The sequence below is a fragment of the Liolophura sinensis genome, chromosome 12 (assembly GCF_032854445.1).
Source record: "Liolophura sinensis isolate JHLJ2023 chromosome 12, CUHK_Ljap_v2, whole genome shotgun sequence".
Lineage (NCBI taxonomy): Eukaryota > Metazoa > Mollusca > Polyplacophora > Chitonida > Chitonidae > Liolophura > Liolophura sinensis.
This window is the reverse complement of record NC_088306.1, coordinates 26,566,843-26,581,336: the sequence shown is the minus strand read 5'-3', so window position 1 is coordinate 26,581,336 and position 14,494 is coordinate 26,566,843. Positions and strand designations below refer to the sequence as shown.

The following is a 14,494-nucleotide window of genomic DNA, read 5'->3' as shown; positions in this document are numbered from 1 at the left end:
ACTGTATTGTATTGAGTCTTGGTACTTCAACATGAGTTCAAGGGGTCATCTGTATCTGTTAAGGACTACATTTAGCGAAAAGCAGCTATTTGCCTTGACCTTGAATACTGATAAAGCATAGTTTATATCATCAGTTTACTAGTTGGGAAAAGGGGGTTTCAGTAAATGTACATTTAACTGAAATACTGCACATAGCCTGTTCATATCAACAGTTGCAATGAAATGAAAGTTTAGTTCATACTAAGAATGGAAATGAAAGGAAATTCGTACATTTTGGTTTGTATGTAATGTTTAATGAAAGCACAAACACACAAACATTTGACCAGAAATTAAATGAAATTATAAATGCAACAACGAGTCATATCTAATCTGTTTTACATCTTATGATACGCACAGATCCACCACTTAAGATTTCCCTGTCTACAATTTAGTATTACATAACTTTGTTAGCTCCAAAAGACTTATATGCGAAACGGGCATGAAATGACGCATGTATACGTCATCATCCATTTATTTCTTCTATACTTGTACTACTTCCCAATCTGTCTTTATAACAATTGTTCCGTATAAGTAAGAACGAAATTTTACAATTGATACACTTTTAATACGACAATTGCACCTTGATATTTAATTTTACTTCAGCCTCCTTGGCATTTGACTGATCTATCAAACATTTGCTATATCTGATTTTATAAATCTGTAAAGGAGATTCGGATTAGACTTCAGGCGGAATTTAAGTTGAAGATGTCGTACTTCAGCAAAAGCTTGTCTGCAACCCTTTTCCATACAAAAACGTACCTGCAACAGATGTACACATAGTTTTATCCCTGTTTTATACCTGGAATGGTGTGATGGCTTTTCTCGTGGTCGAACCGGTTTCTTCTCTTTATTTGTTTATTTCACTGGTGTTTTTACGCCGCACCCAAGAATATTTCACTTATAAGGCAGCGACCGGCACTATGGCGAGATGGACAGCAGGTTGATGGCAGACCTGTCCACGTTCGGCCGGAGAGGAAGCCAGCATGAGCTGGACTTGAACTCACAGCGACCGCATTGGTGAGAGGCTTCTGGGTCATTACGCTGCGCTAGTGCGCTAACCAACTCGGAGGTCCCCCAGTTTCTTCTATTGTACACGTGGCTGTCATTGTACAAGGCAAACAACACTTACTGCTGCACAAGATACTACTGATATGAATACTTATTTATTCCATTGTCTTTATCGACACATTCCTTACTTTTTCACACACACGATGGCGGTCAGTTTCATGGGTGTAGGAATCCGGAATGTGCGAGCCATTTGACATGTTACTGACGAAATTTCCCATATGTGATGTACAGATATGCATATATGCAACATGCCCCGATGTTTATAAGCAAAAAGAGCACAGAAAAGAAGATAACTGTAGTAGCAACTGATTGTTCGATATTAGTGAGAAATCGTTGGCTATTGCCTTGCGAACATGAGACTTTGCTTCGTGAGCGCAAGGTTGTTTTGCTTGAGGGCGTAATCGTTGTACGTCATGTTTTAGGGAATAACAAATATAGTATCACAGTGACCAGTATTTCCCAGTGAAAAGCAAGAATCACCCTGTGAGGAATAATTAAATAAATTATTTTACTATGAATATATCATTAGGCCTATATCATGAACACTTACTTTCCATCCGCGGCCTGCGATCCATCCGCACCTCGGATGATGAAGTTGCCCGTTGCCACGACCAGATCCCCCGAAGCATCCACATCGTCAGATCTAATGTCAATGCTCTCCCATTTCTTCTGTTCTAAAATGGTCTTGAACACGTCAGAAATACCTGTAGGGCCAAACAGATCAAAACACATGATCATATGGTGACCATAAAGGATCAACCTTTAAAATACATTTCCTATCTATATGGATATAAAGTTTTGCGGCTTTCATAGCAATCTTCAGAATTTGCAAAATATCGGTTAGTCCTATGTCCATATAATAGGAGCCTGGGGATGAGAGACAGGGGATGTATTGTCTGGTGTCTTCGACATAACATTCTACTGAGGCAGCACTATACGACATCCCTTAACAAATCAAGACAACCTCAAGCAAACCATCAAAGTAAACAAACTGTCACAGTAATTGACAAAAACACATATAATATTCACCAACCTCTGGGATATGAAACTATATGCTCAATGAACTTTCCAAAAAACAGCTTCCTTCTGTCCCAGTAGTCTGGCACTATAATAATTGGGATGTTTGCTCTGTTTCCCCTAACGACATTGGACAACACATTGGGTTAACTGTGCGATTTCTGACGCACACATGGTATACAAACCATTTCGTCCCTGATGTTTGTTTTGCCCAGCGGGTAAGAAAACACAGTTCTCAGCATATCTGTTCTCCAAACCGTTGAAATCCTTATTTTTAAACAATTGTTCAAATTCTTTCAGTTTGCTGTCAACCTGAACCTTGACGTCTGAAATACAACGGAAACAAATCAGAAATATTATTACATACACATCTATACTGTATATACATTGTGGGTTTCGCTAGTAGTGGCCTAATGTGGATGTCATCTGTGACAAAATTAAGCCATATAGCGGGTTTCGGGTTGGCAAAAATCATATAAGCATAAACATTCTTGAGTGCGGCGTTAAATAAATAAATAAATCCGTACGTGGAAAGGTCACTCAGCAACCTGCGGATGGTCTTGGGTTTCCACCGGGCTCTGCCCGGTTTCCGCTCACCATAATGCTGGTCGTCGTCGTCGTATATGTAAAATATTCTTGAGCACGGCGTGAAACACCAATCAAATGAATAAATAAATAAATAAATCAAATAAATAAATAAATAAATAAATAAAAGCGTTCATTTCATGAATGTGTGAAAGGGGACAGGAGTATTTAAGCACTGCAATTTCAACAACAAAATTAGGAGCTTGTGGACCATTTTGAAACATATCCACATTGTATGATGATTTTTATAGTTCACTTCCCCGCCTCCCCCCGACACACCCGCCCAAGCCAGAAAAAACACAATATCATAAACGGTCAGATTCAAAACGTGTGTTATCTTGTGCCATACACTGACGACAAACAGAATTATTTCAAAAGACATAAGTAAGATCGGTCTACTCGTAGCATCTTTTCTTTCGGTTTTGTCTACTTACTTACCAAAATAGATGAAAAAAGGAACAAAGGCTAATAAAGACGTAACATTAAAATACAAGGAAAAAATCTTAAAGGAATGGCCTTTGGTTCATTCTGTAAGAAACGCCGCACAACTATACTGGTCTTGACATTCCTCGTGCGTTTATGGTGTTCTTGAATCTTGGATTTCTTGAATTTAACAAAGAACAATCTATCTTTCCACAAATAAAAGAGTTTACATAATTTGAGTTTGAAGTATAGACGGGTTAAAGAGGGCATGGTGTTTCATAAAACATGCCAAATTGGTAAGTTGGGATGTTGTTCTGCGCTAAACCTTTCCAAATTTATTCAACCTACGTATATCGTCGCCTGGATTAAATCAGACAAAACTACCACTTGTCGTAATAGCGGTCGATGCCGTGTACAGTGGATTAATAATACAAACATTGTTTTGCAATAGGTTTTCCGTTGCAGACTGCGTGCACTTTCATCGCGGGCTTTCAAGACGTCACGGACTGTGGACTATGGACTACCTGTAATAGATTTGGTTTTTTTGGTTGTCTGGCTTTTCTCACGATGCAAAAGTGGAAGCGATTTTCATGTCATTGTAACCGTTAAGACTGATGTACTTGTCGAGAAAATACCAGGCAAACATGATGGATTAACTCACAGTTCAAAGGTTTTATTGGATTCAAAGCGCCGCTGTGTTTGCAAAGCGTCACGGAGTGAATGTTGAAGACGTTCACCAAACAGTGTCACCCATTAATGTTAAATGCTACCTTTAAGTTTAGCATAGACATGACAATACCTCCTGTGCCACGCACGGAAATTCGATAGATTATATTGATGAATCAAGTTATATAGTTAAACACTTTGGGTCCACTGTGTATTTTGTGCACTTAATTTAGTGACCTATATTTCTCAGTTAATGCTAAATATTATATTGTTCGATGTAGAAGTGAAAACGAAATGTTTGCGTAATAAGGCAGATGTTATGTCTGCGACATTGCTGACGTGTATTGAAAGACGTAAAATCTCAGGTGTACTGAAAATGTGACAAAAGAGATCACAGGTTGTATTGAGATAAGTGACATCATAGATGTCTTTTGAAAATGTGAGAACAAACGGGTGTATTGAAGGACGTGATATCACGGGGTGTATTCAAATATGTGACACCGCAGAGGTGTATTGAAAATGTAACAGCACAGAGGTGTATTGCAAGACGTGACAGCATAGAGATGTTTTGAAAATGTTACAGCACAGAGGAATACTGAAAGATGTGACATAAAACAGTTGTATTGAAAGTGTGAGAGCACCGGGGTGTTTCGAAAATTTAAGAGCGCTGAGGTGTAATGAAAATGTGACATAGAGGTGTACTGAAAAATGTCACATTACATACTAATACTGATTTGTGAGTGATCGAGTGAGTGAGTGAGTGAGTGAGTGCTTGAGATTCAAGCTTGGGATTTGGGATTACATCTGCATGATGCCTTTATGAACAGTTGCAATCAAAGTGCTACTGAGATACATTGCTTAATTTTTATTTGACCTGCAACTCATTCATGGACTATGAATCTGAACTTTGATATGGAATTCATGCCTGGAATATCCACTGTCTGCCCGGCATCATTGAAAACTGATAACCACTTCTCTCTTGTGTGTTACCCGCTTTATTTCCTATTTGTATAATTTCTTACATACCTTTGTTTTTCGGAGTTAGTCTTAAACGTTGTTTTGAAAATGGATCTTGCGATTATCGACTTGGAACGCCCTTTACGTACTACGAATGGTATACGAGTTTCAGACATGACGCTTATATTTAAGGTCGTACTTCATTTTTCGGTCATATGTCGACGAAGGAGTCTTTAGAGTGCATATAATGTGCCTGCTTGTTGCAGGACGGATTTCCACCGCTCTTTTATCTAGTGCTGCTTCACCGAAAGGCCTTACCGAAGGCAAGTAAACTGTCCCGCCCGAGCCATTATACTGATACTGATACAGTCATTGCACTATCAACTTCATGCTGAAAGCCAAGCGAGGAAGTTACAACTTCCTCTTTTAAAGTATTGATCCTGGATCTACCGCTCCCAAAACGGACGGATTTCTACGGCTACCGGAGAGGACACTCTACCAACTGTGCTATCACTGATTTGTGAATGAAGTCCTTAATATTTCAAGTTATAAATGTAATATGTAATACGTATTCACGTGCCCGTTGCTGTCTATATTTACAGGCGTATCCGATGCGCTAGATTTTATAGAAACTTTCTAATAGAATGACTTAATACGGATAACTGAAGCATTAAATATGAAACATCGTACTCGCCCTGGCGAAAAATGCTCTTTGTCAGAGAATAGCTGTAGTACCTTTCGTAGCTCATTACAATATTTATTTTACAAACGACAGTGATGCAGATAATATAGGGACTAATGTGAATACCGTAAGCATTATTAAACCACACGTTTCACATATATCACAATATATAGACCTTTGTCACATCAAACAAATTGATGACGGGTATAATGCAACGACTGGTCGACCCATATCGGTATAATGCCTCGAGCGGGGCATACATGTCTTCGGTAAGGCGTCTCAGTGAAGCAGAACTAGATAGAGCGGTGGAAATCCGTCCTGCGACAAGGAGGTACATTACGTGCACACTAAGTATCCCTTCGTCGTCATATGACTGAAACATTGTTATGTACGACGTTAAACCCTAAGCACTCACTTACTCACTCAAACAAACCGTGTACAGATGTGGACAAATCGTAGGCAGCGTTTCGTACTTTCGTATCAGCTGGCGTCAAAGGTACATGCATTACGTCACCGTGATATCATTAAGTGACATGTAACGTTACCTACGTTTCTCTGAATGTTTCCATTTTTACATTATGAGGCAAAAGACCTGCCCATAACTAGAGTAAATTGATTATGCACATTTATTTTTTAACAAGTGATCAAGAACATATATGACAAGTGAGCAACAAGAAAAAGAACGGCAAAAAAAGTATCGTTTTTGAATTTTAAATAAAAAAAAGAACGAAAAATAACGCAAAAACTGAGAAGTAAAGAAACGACATAACCTCCTTGTTGTAGCGGATTTCATTTGAAGAGCAAAGCATATATAGTCCACCGCGTCTGTAGACTGAGCGACATATTAATTATTCACGAGTACTATGGTGGTAGTCACTAAAGGTCATATTTTGGCAAGTACATGCCAATCCGCGTTCAATGCTGAAGCACAATGTCTGTATCCCTAATCGCTGAACTCCTTTGAGTCTGCTGTTGACGTAGTTCTGAAAAGTCAGTAATAAAAATTTCGAGACGTTATGTTATTAGCAAACTTATATCTTGTCAAACATGTCAGGGTTTTGACATCCAGACGCCAGCGACTCAGTCCTTTTAGCCCTATTAAGGCGTGTTTTTTCACAGGTGGGTGACCAGATCTCAACAGATAATGTGCAGACTGCTTGGCGAATAGCTGCCCTAAAAACTACACCTGTCAACGTACGGGAAAATACAAGAAAAAAGAAAAAAGTTAAATACACGGAAATTAAGGCTACATTAACCAGATATATCCTTATACTGGATCAGAGTGGGCATCCACGCACACATTTTTTACATACTGAAATCTTACGCAGAATTAAGCCATTGAGATTTCAGCGCAAAGCACAGAACTTTTCAACGACAACATGAGTTACATACATGTTCTTGAGCATTTTTGAGAATGTGTTTAGCTGGCGTTCTGTTTTAGTGGATGTGGCGTCGCTTTTACATCTTTGACTTATCTCGTTGCCGGTTTATTGTCGACATGTTGATTCATTTACTTACTGCTATTGCCTCAAATATACAACTACCTCAAAGACGCCAACAGTAAGAGCCGGCACAGGAAAAAGCAGTACTTGGTTGTCAACCAGAGAAGAATCAACAATATCCTATCTGTTGAGTGCAGTACTTCCTCACTAGAAGACACTAGACACGCAGCATCACCCAGTCACAGTAACAACTGACATCGGGCAAAGCAGAGAAGTACCAACAATATCTTTACCTATTATATGCCCTCACTAGAAAACTATCTGAAAGACACCAGACACTCAGCATCACCCACTCACAGTATTAACTGACACAGGACAAATCAGAAAAGAACTAACAATATCTTTAGCAATAATGTATAGTGCCTACTGTCCTGACTAGAAAACGATCTCAAAGATACCAGACAAGAAGCATCACACAGCATAAGCGTTGCTTGTGAATCCCACTGCTAAAAGCTGATTGCCAAGCTCTGACGACCAGCTAAAGGGTTTCCATTGTAAGTCTTATGTGCAAAACAAGACACTGGTTTGACACCGCATCTCATGGAACCGTGTGATACACCAGCCCCATCTAAACCGAACTAGACATTTGACCAACAAAAGTGAGGATATAAACCTGTACAGAAGATAAGAAGAGCTGTTGGCGATTGATTAAAGAGCTTTTCTCTATACTCTAGGTTCGTGCAGGTTCAAACTCGGCTCTGCGCATTGAACTTGTAGTATTTCCACAGTCTTATGATGTTGGTAGAAGATGTCGGTGGTATATCCCGGGTGACACAGCTTCCTCTAGCCGTAAAATTAATGCTGTTATCTGACGTTTTCTTTTTTTAGATTTTTAGGTATGACACTTAACAACAAATAGATAATCCAGGAAGGTACATATGTATCTAACCGTTTGTTACAACATCAGACTATGAAGAAAGCCAAACTGTGACGACAGTTAAATGTACAGTTTGTTTTCTTTAAGCTCTATTGGCTTTTTGCTATGACGTGGCGAAATATGCTGTGGAAGGGGAGAACTGTATATGCAAGGGTTTAAAGCTATTTAAAAACTTTCACATGTGAGCTAACTCTGTTTTTACACACATGCAAATGTTACACTGAAAACCTTGATATATAGTTTCCCACATGCCTGATAATTTCTACACCAGATAACACACATGTGGTACTATTCCTCGTGTAAGTTTAGTTAAGATCACCCCAAGTGCAATGTCATCTTGCGTGCTTTGTGAAAAAGTCAAACCTTAGGAGAATTTTAAGTCAACCCGCACTTGGTGTACTCACTTTACTTGAAACCAAAATACCTCATAGCTTCCAAATTTTGGACCATTGTTTTTTTGTTTGTGCGGTGTGAAAGCTGTTTACCACATGATGGCTGTGGAATAGAATTCCGCTATAAGTTATATATTAAACTACTCGCTTGCTAGCGAATAAGGGATTTGCAGACACTGGTATAAGCATATATAATACATTAAATATTTGGTTTTTTATTTCTTATTGTGCAATTTTGGATGTGTCCAAACGTATTAAAAGTGCAGATAAAGCACCAGATCTCCATGTATATAAACACTAAATATACATGGTGAGATACCAGTGTACGTCCAGATACAAGACAGGCTTATTCATGGTGTATATGATGTACAGAGCTACATGCCAACATCTTATGTTTAAAACTGAAGATTTTTATTCAGCTGTGGATTAAGATAAACACGTTTGTTAATGAGAAACCTGACAAATGTGGGCGGTTCACTTTTGGTTCCCTACCACAACCCTGAGCTTCTTCAGCAAAGCGTTAAACACTAAGAAGGCAGATAAATAAATAAATAAACATATATTTATCAAGATGTGTATAGGCGCGAGGTTAGTCGCATAAAAAATGGAACGTCGCAATACACATAAGGATCTCTTTGCCACATCTAAAAATAACTGTCTACAATGAGTTATTCACTTTTATTCGGTGGAAAATCACGTCTACTGGGTCCTACCTCGGCCTTTTCTAACCCTATATACACGTGGCTGAAGTCAGATGTATGCGAAGTATAGTATAGTACACCGTTATAAAAGGTTTAAACATTCGACGCTCCTAGTGTTGTAAGCAATTGTCTGTGAACAAGTATTGTCTCTAGAGGCCGAAGAAATAGTTTATCTGACTCTCATCTACACTTAATCATTTAACAACAACTAACCTTTAGATGGCTGCGTGGATGCTTCGGGATTATTGCTGTGGTTATCTGTTAAGTTGGATGCTATAACGACATAAACACATCTATCATATAAATATTAGATCCAGTTTTTTCTTACCTGCCATTGCCTTCCTGTGCCTCGTGACCAATGCAGCTGACGTTATGCCCGCAACACTTAAGGTGATGAGTTTTTATGACAACTTCAGTTCGTATATGTATGGTGCGCGTGCGTACTATCCAAGTTTACGGGCCGTGCGCAAAAACCCGTGATTAGATTCTCTTGGCTCGCGACTTTTATTCCCTTCTTTTCGGGGTAATCACAGAGTATTGGAGTATTTGTTGTCAGTGTGGGACTATAAGCACTGTGCTTGAAGGTTTGATCTATCTTTTGCCAGACTGCCGTCATACATATGAAATATTCCTGAAGATGGCGTAAAACATCAAAATAAAAAGACAATCAGCCATGAAACATACGCAACAAAATCATGTCTTGTAGCACATGTTGATTCGAGGTGGTTTATTGTACAATAAGATTAGGTAGGTATTTTGTTTACTATCTCTACTTTTGTTACATTCTCAATTCTTTTATTTTATATATGGTCTGTTCGGGAACTTAGTATCAATAATCCGTGGTCTTTGTGCTGGTCTGGAATCATGTAGTATTCTTTGATCTCGCGTTAGAACACGATACCTAAGAACGGCTGTCTGTGCAATCTTTGTCTTGGCTTGGTTTGTCGATAGAGGTTCAACGCACGTCACAAAACAATGGACTTTCGTTTGAAAAATGTACTGCTCTATATGACTGTTATAGGGTAGTATTACTACAAATATTGGTGGCGAACATTAAAAGAACGAAACCATCAAAAAAGTAAAATAACAAAAAACAAAATCTGTGCCTTGAAATGCCTTAACTTCTATTGTTAGATTTTGTCTCACTGAGTTCATTATTTCACTTATACGAGTGTGGACATCATTGCGGTGGGAGGAAACCGGGCAGAGCCCGAGGGAAACCCAAGGTTATCCGCGGGTTTATATACTTTATAATAATTTTAGTAAATACGCAATGACTCTTGTGTTACATTTTTGTGTTATTTTGTATAAGTGTATGCAATTTATAACTTACATTTGGCCAGAGATAAACCGCACAAATATACACAGTCTATTATTTGCTCAAAAAGTCATGGCTTTTTCTTTTGGATTTAGAAATTGTCATGAACGCCTGGGTCATTTATCTAAGCGCCAACAACTTCGTACGAAGTACAACATTTCTGATGCCACGACAATGTCAAACAAAGAGAGATAACCGATGTATATTTTCCATACAGCTTATACATTGGACTATGACATAGTTATAAAGATCTATGTTAATAATAATATAATGAATTAAAAAACAAAAAATTCCAAAATATTATACAATTACAGGACAAGACTTAGCATTTTTGGTTACATTGGAAAGCATTCCAAGCCACCTTTAAGAAGAAAGGTCAGGGCCCATTTGTCCGAAAGACGCATTGATATTAAGTCATATTTAGCACTCTGTACTGAGACACGTGTTGAAATCGTTCGAGATTTTTTATTATTTTTCTTCCGTTTTCTTGCCGTTTTCGGCAAATCTTGGCTGCTTTTGGTTAACTTGGCAGCCATCTTGGATCTTGATCAAAACATTTAACAATCGTCTTCTCAAGAACCAACGAACGTATTCTTTTGGCTTTTGTGTAGAGTGATCCCACTTAGGGCAAGTTTGAAAAAATCGTGGACATTCATCGAAAGTTTTGGAAGCTAGTCAAACCGTCATTATGGCGCCATAAAAAGTGTCTAAATTTGACAATGTTTTCATGTATTCTGGTGTATTTGGTAATGCTGATTCCTAATCTACTTTCGGATTTTGTCTATCTATGTAACTTTTTGAGATATGGTCAAACAACTTTTTTTCATTTATGTAATTTCAATGGCTGGTACTTGAGAACTGTGGTAGCTAGAAATATGAAACTTGCACCAAATTATAGCCCAAGACATGTAGTTTCTTGAACGTGTCAATGGATTTGAGCTACGACCAATAGTTTTCTCGCTAGAAATGTTTAAATGGCACCTTCCTACTTCAGAAATAAACATGCAAGCTATTTATTTAACATAGGCTTTATGTGCTGCATGTAACTTGCCACAGAGGTTGGTCGCCTGTCAGTCAAACCGAAAATGAACAACTCTTCCTATACTCTACATATAATCAACGGACGATTTTCAATGCTTGCACTTAAAGGCAGGCCTGTTCGCACTGTGTCTTGGGTAATTCTCAACAATCCCTACGGCATTCCCCCATACCCCCGTATTATCAACAGTAAAAGTCCAAAGCCATGGTGAAATTTACCAACAATTTCTATCCACACCTGTACACTGAGTCACGACAAGAAAAATGTAGCCCTAAAAATGTAGCTCTTATTAGTCCATATTCAACCGATACAAGAAATAATGAGGTTTCCAGTTTCTCTTCAGGCCTAGACCTTATATACCCGTAAGGAAGAGAAGGGCTTTAGGATGCCGAGCAGAAACTAACTGCGAAACCAGTATGCCATGGCTTTGGACTGGGGATCTTTTTTTAAGAAAACAACACACCACACCGCTTATTCCTTCTAAACATTTAGATCTAAACTTTTATAGTCTCCTAACATTTCCTGTCAGCTACATGCACTCTGTCCTCGCCCGCTGTCAAAACTGACTTGAGCCCAAGGAAAACAGATGGGACACTCGAGTGGGGTGATTGCGCACCATGTGTCGAGCAAACTGAAATGTACGTACTTAACCAGGTGCAGTGATCGCCCATTCACAATACTTTCAAGACGCTGTGGTGGTCTTAGCACTAGATGCATTGTATCGGGTGGGCATGAAAATTGGGCCGTACTTTGATACTGCATTGCTCCATTATCTTTTGTTCAAACTTTAGACATTCAAATGGCATGATTTTGTTAATATACTGACCAGTTTCCAAGGTCATAGCTTAAGTAGTCTGTACACAGGGTTAAAATGAAAACACAGCCTCAAAAACGCACGTTCCGGTGACCTTCATTGCATCACCTGTCAGGAGTCATGAGTAGAGCGCGCGCTGCACCTGTGTGACACGCGTCAATCAAGTGTCGTCTGGAAAAGTTGTCTGGCTCTAGTGTCAGAGAAACCCTTCTGCCAGATAGGCACACGTTTTGCTGAATCAAGATGGTTTTCTCTGCGGCGGACAAGGAATTGATCACCTTTTCAACTAAAACAAGGTAGAACATCATTCTGAAATGTCCGGAACATGCGTTTTTGACCCTATTTTGATTTTAGTCCCATGAACAGAAATCTTAAAGGATAAATTGAAAGTTGGTGTGTATACTTAGGACATAATGGCTTTTGAGTGTGTAAATTTTTAGAAGCTGACGCAAGAGGGTTTCGGAGATATTGAGTGTCAAAGTACGGCGCATTTTTTATGCCCACCCGATATATAATATCTGGAAGTGTGGGGCTCAAACTAGTTGATTATTTTTCATTTTTGTCATGCTTTTTCTCCATGTTGCCTGTTTTTTTTGTGTAAATACTGTTACAGTTTGTACACGCGGGTCGAATGTAGTTGTTCAAAGACAAAGTAGAACAGCCTCAGTTTTAGTTCTTATATAATGTAATGTTACAAAATTTTATTAGGCTAAGTGCAAAAGCCTGAAACCAGTTTAGAACGGCTGGACCAATCTATAGTGAAGGTCAGGTGAGTCTGACAATGATAGCACCGGCGAATGTAGCGGTAGTGGGGTTAAATTTCTGAACTGTTTGCAAACTATAGATGTGTAATTAAAACCCGATGAGATATCGACTGTAGAATAAATGACGGTAAGAGGGTATAGGCCCTATAAGATAAATGCAAAAAGTAAAACTCTAATCCCACAAAACTTCGTACTGTCTCGAGATACATGGTGTCACACGTATCAGAACAGTCGAAAAGTTCAAATGCCAATAACTACATGCATTCATCACACGGTAAGTCAATGAATTCCGAGTGGTTCAACGATGTAGACAGTGTAAATATTATTCTACACCTTTCACGTTTGCCTGTCTTTTAAGGTTGTGCTGATCGCGCCGCATGTACTTCACATCGCACTTCGCCATTAGCAACGCTCATATCGCACTTCGAAATTAGCAAGCGTGACGTTGCCGTGACTTCATTCGATGACACTGCTAAGTTTTTCTTCGTACATTTTCTTGGAGCAAATCATAAAAAATTGATGGTCTTACTATCTTAAATTTTGGGGTCAAATTTTTATTTTTGGTGACTAGTTGAATAGATTGATTACATACGTACATACATACATACATACATACATACATACATACATACATACATACATACATACATACATACATACATACATACATACATACATACGTACGTACACACACATACATACATACGTACATACGTGCATACATGCATACATACGTGCATACATACAGACATGCATACATACACGCACACATACATGCACACACACATACACACACACACACACACACACACACACACACACATACACATATATACACATACACACATACATACAGACATAGCAAGTAAGGCCAGAGCAGCGACTACACTGTGACAGCAAATGGCCACACATGACCGGTGAAATACGGCTTCTTGTCGGTTTACCTTGTTCAACGTTTTATTCTAACTGTTCAAGTAAATACTTAAACATGAGTAAATTACACTCCCCCTAGCTCCATGGATTAAACAGAATTAGGTAAAAATACGCAATCTTGTAAACTGCAATTTATTTGACGTCACTCGTCTAGGATTATCCATAACTGTCAAGCCTCACAGAAATGCACACAACAGTCACGTACATAATCGTTTTGATCCATCTAGTTGCCGTTCTTGTATTTTTAACTGTTCTTTACCAGGCTGTCCACTAGCTCTCAGGTAACGGGAGACACATGTCCGTTCTTCCTGGGAATTCCGTTGCAGTTGCGCCAGATCAAGCCAGCTGTGAGAAGTGAGGTTTTCTTAATTTGCACTAGCCTAATTCTGACTACCGTTAACGTGTTTAGCATCAGTGAATAAATAGCCTCCCTGGTCACCCGCGGTTTATATTAACACATGTGGTGTCACTTTCTAAACGTGTACACCGCCGATTGTTATCTTGAACTCACACCCCTCCTCTTCACTGTAACACCAGATCATTAAATCCTCCACAAGACATGATCCTTGTGGTATGGGGTTTGAAGAAACTACGCAAAAATCAAATAAACAAAAAAAGCCTATCCCACCAGCTGCTATCTTTTTTTTTTCGGAAGAGCATGTGACGGGATTCGATTTTCCCTGCCGTAATATGAAAACTACGTAGGCTAATCAAATT

At 38.9% G+C, this 14,494-nt stretch overlaps 1 protein-coding gene across 1 annotated transcript; it reads right to left on the bottom strand.

Moving 5' to 3' along the window:
* Positions 1 to 328: 328 nt before the first annotated feature.
* On the bottom strand, positions 329 to 9,339 carry LOC135479674 (uncharacterized). The gene is made up of 4 exons (XM_064759574.1): positions 9,238 to 9,339; positions 2,310 to 2,450; positions 1,658 to 1,811; positions 329 to 798 (listed from the first exon to the last, which is right to left on the bottom strand). Exons 1-4 carry the CDS (start codon positions 9,242 to 9,244, stop codon positions 723 to 725), a joined length of 378 nt encoding a protein of 125 aa, XP_064615644.1. The 5' UTR covers positions 9,245 to 9,339; the 3' UTR covers positions 329 to 722.
* Between the last annotated feature and the right edge of the window lie 5,155 nt (positions 9,340 to 14,494).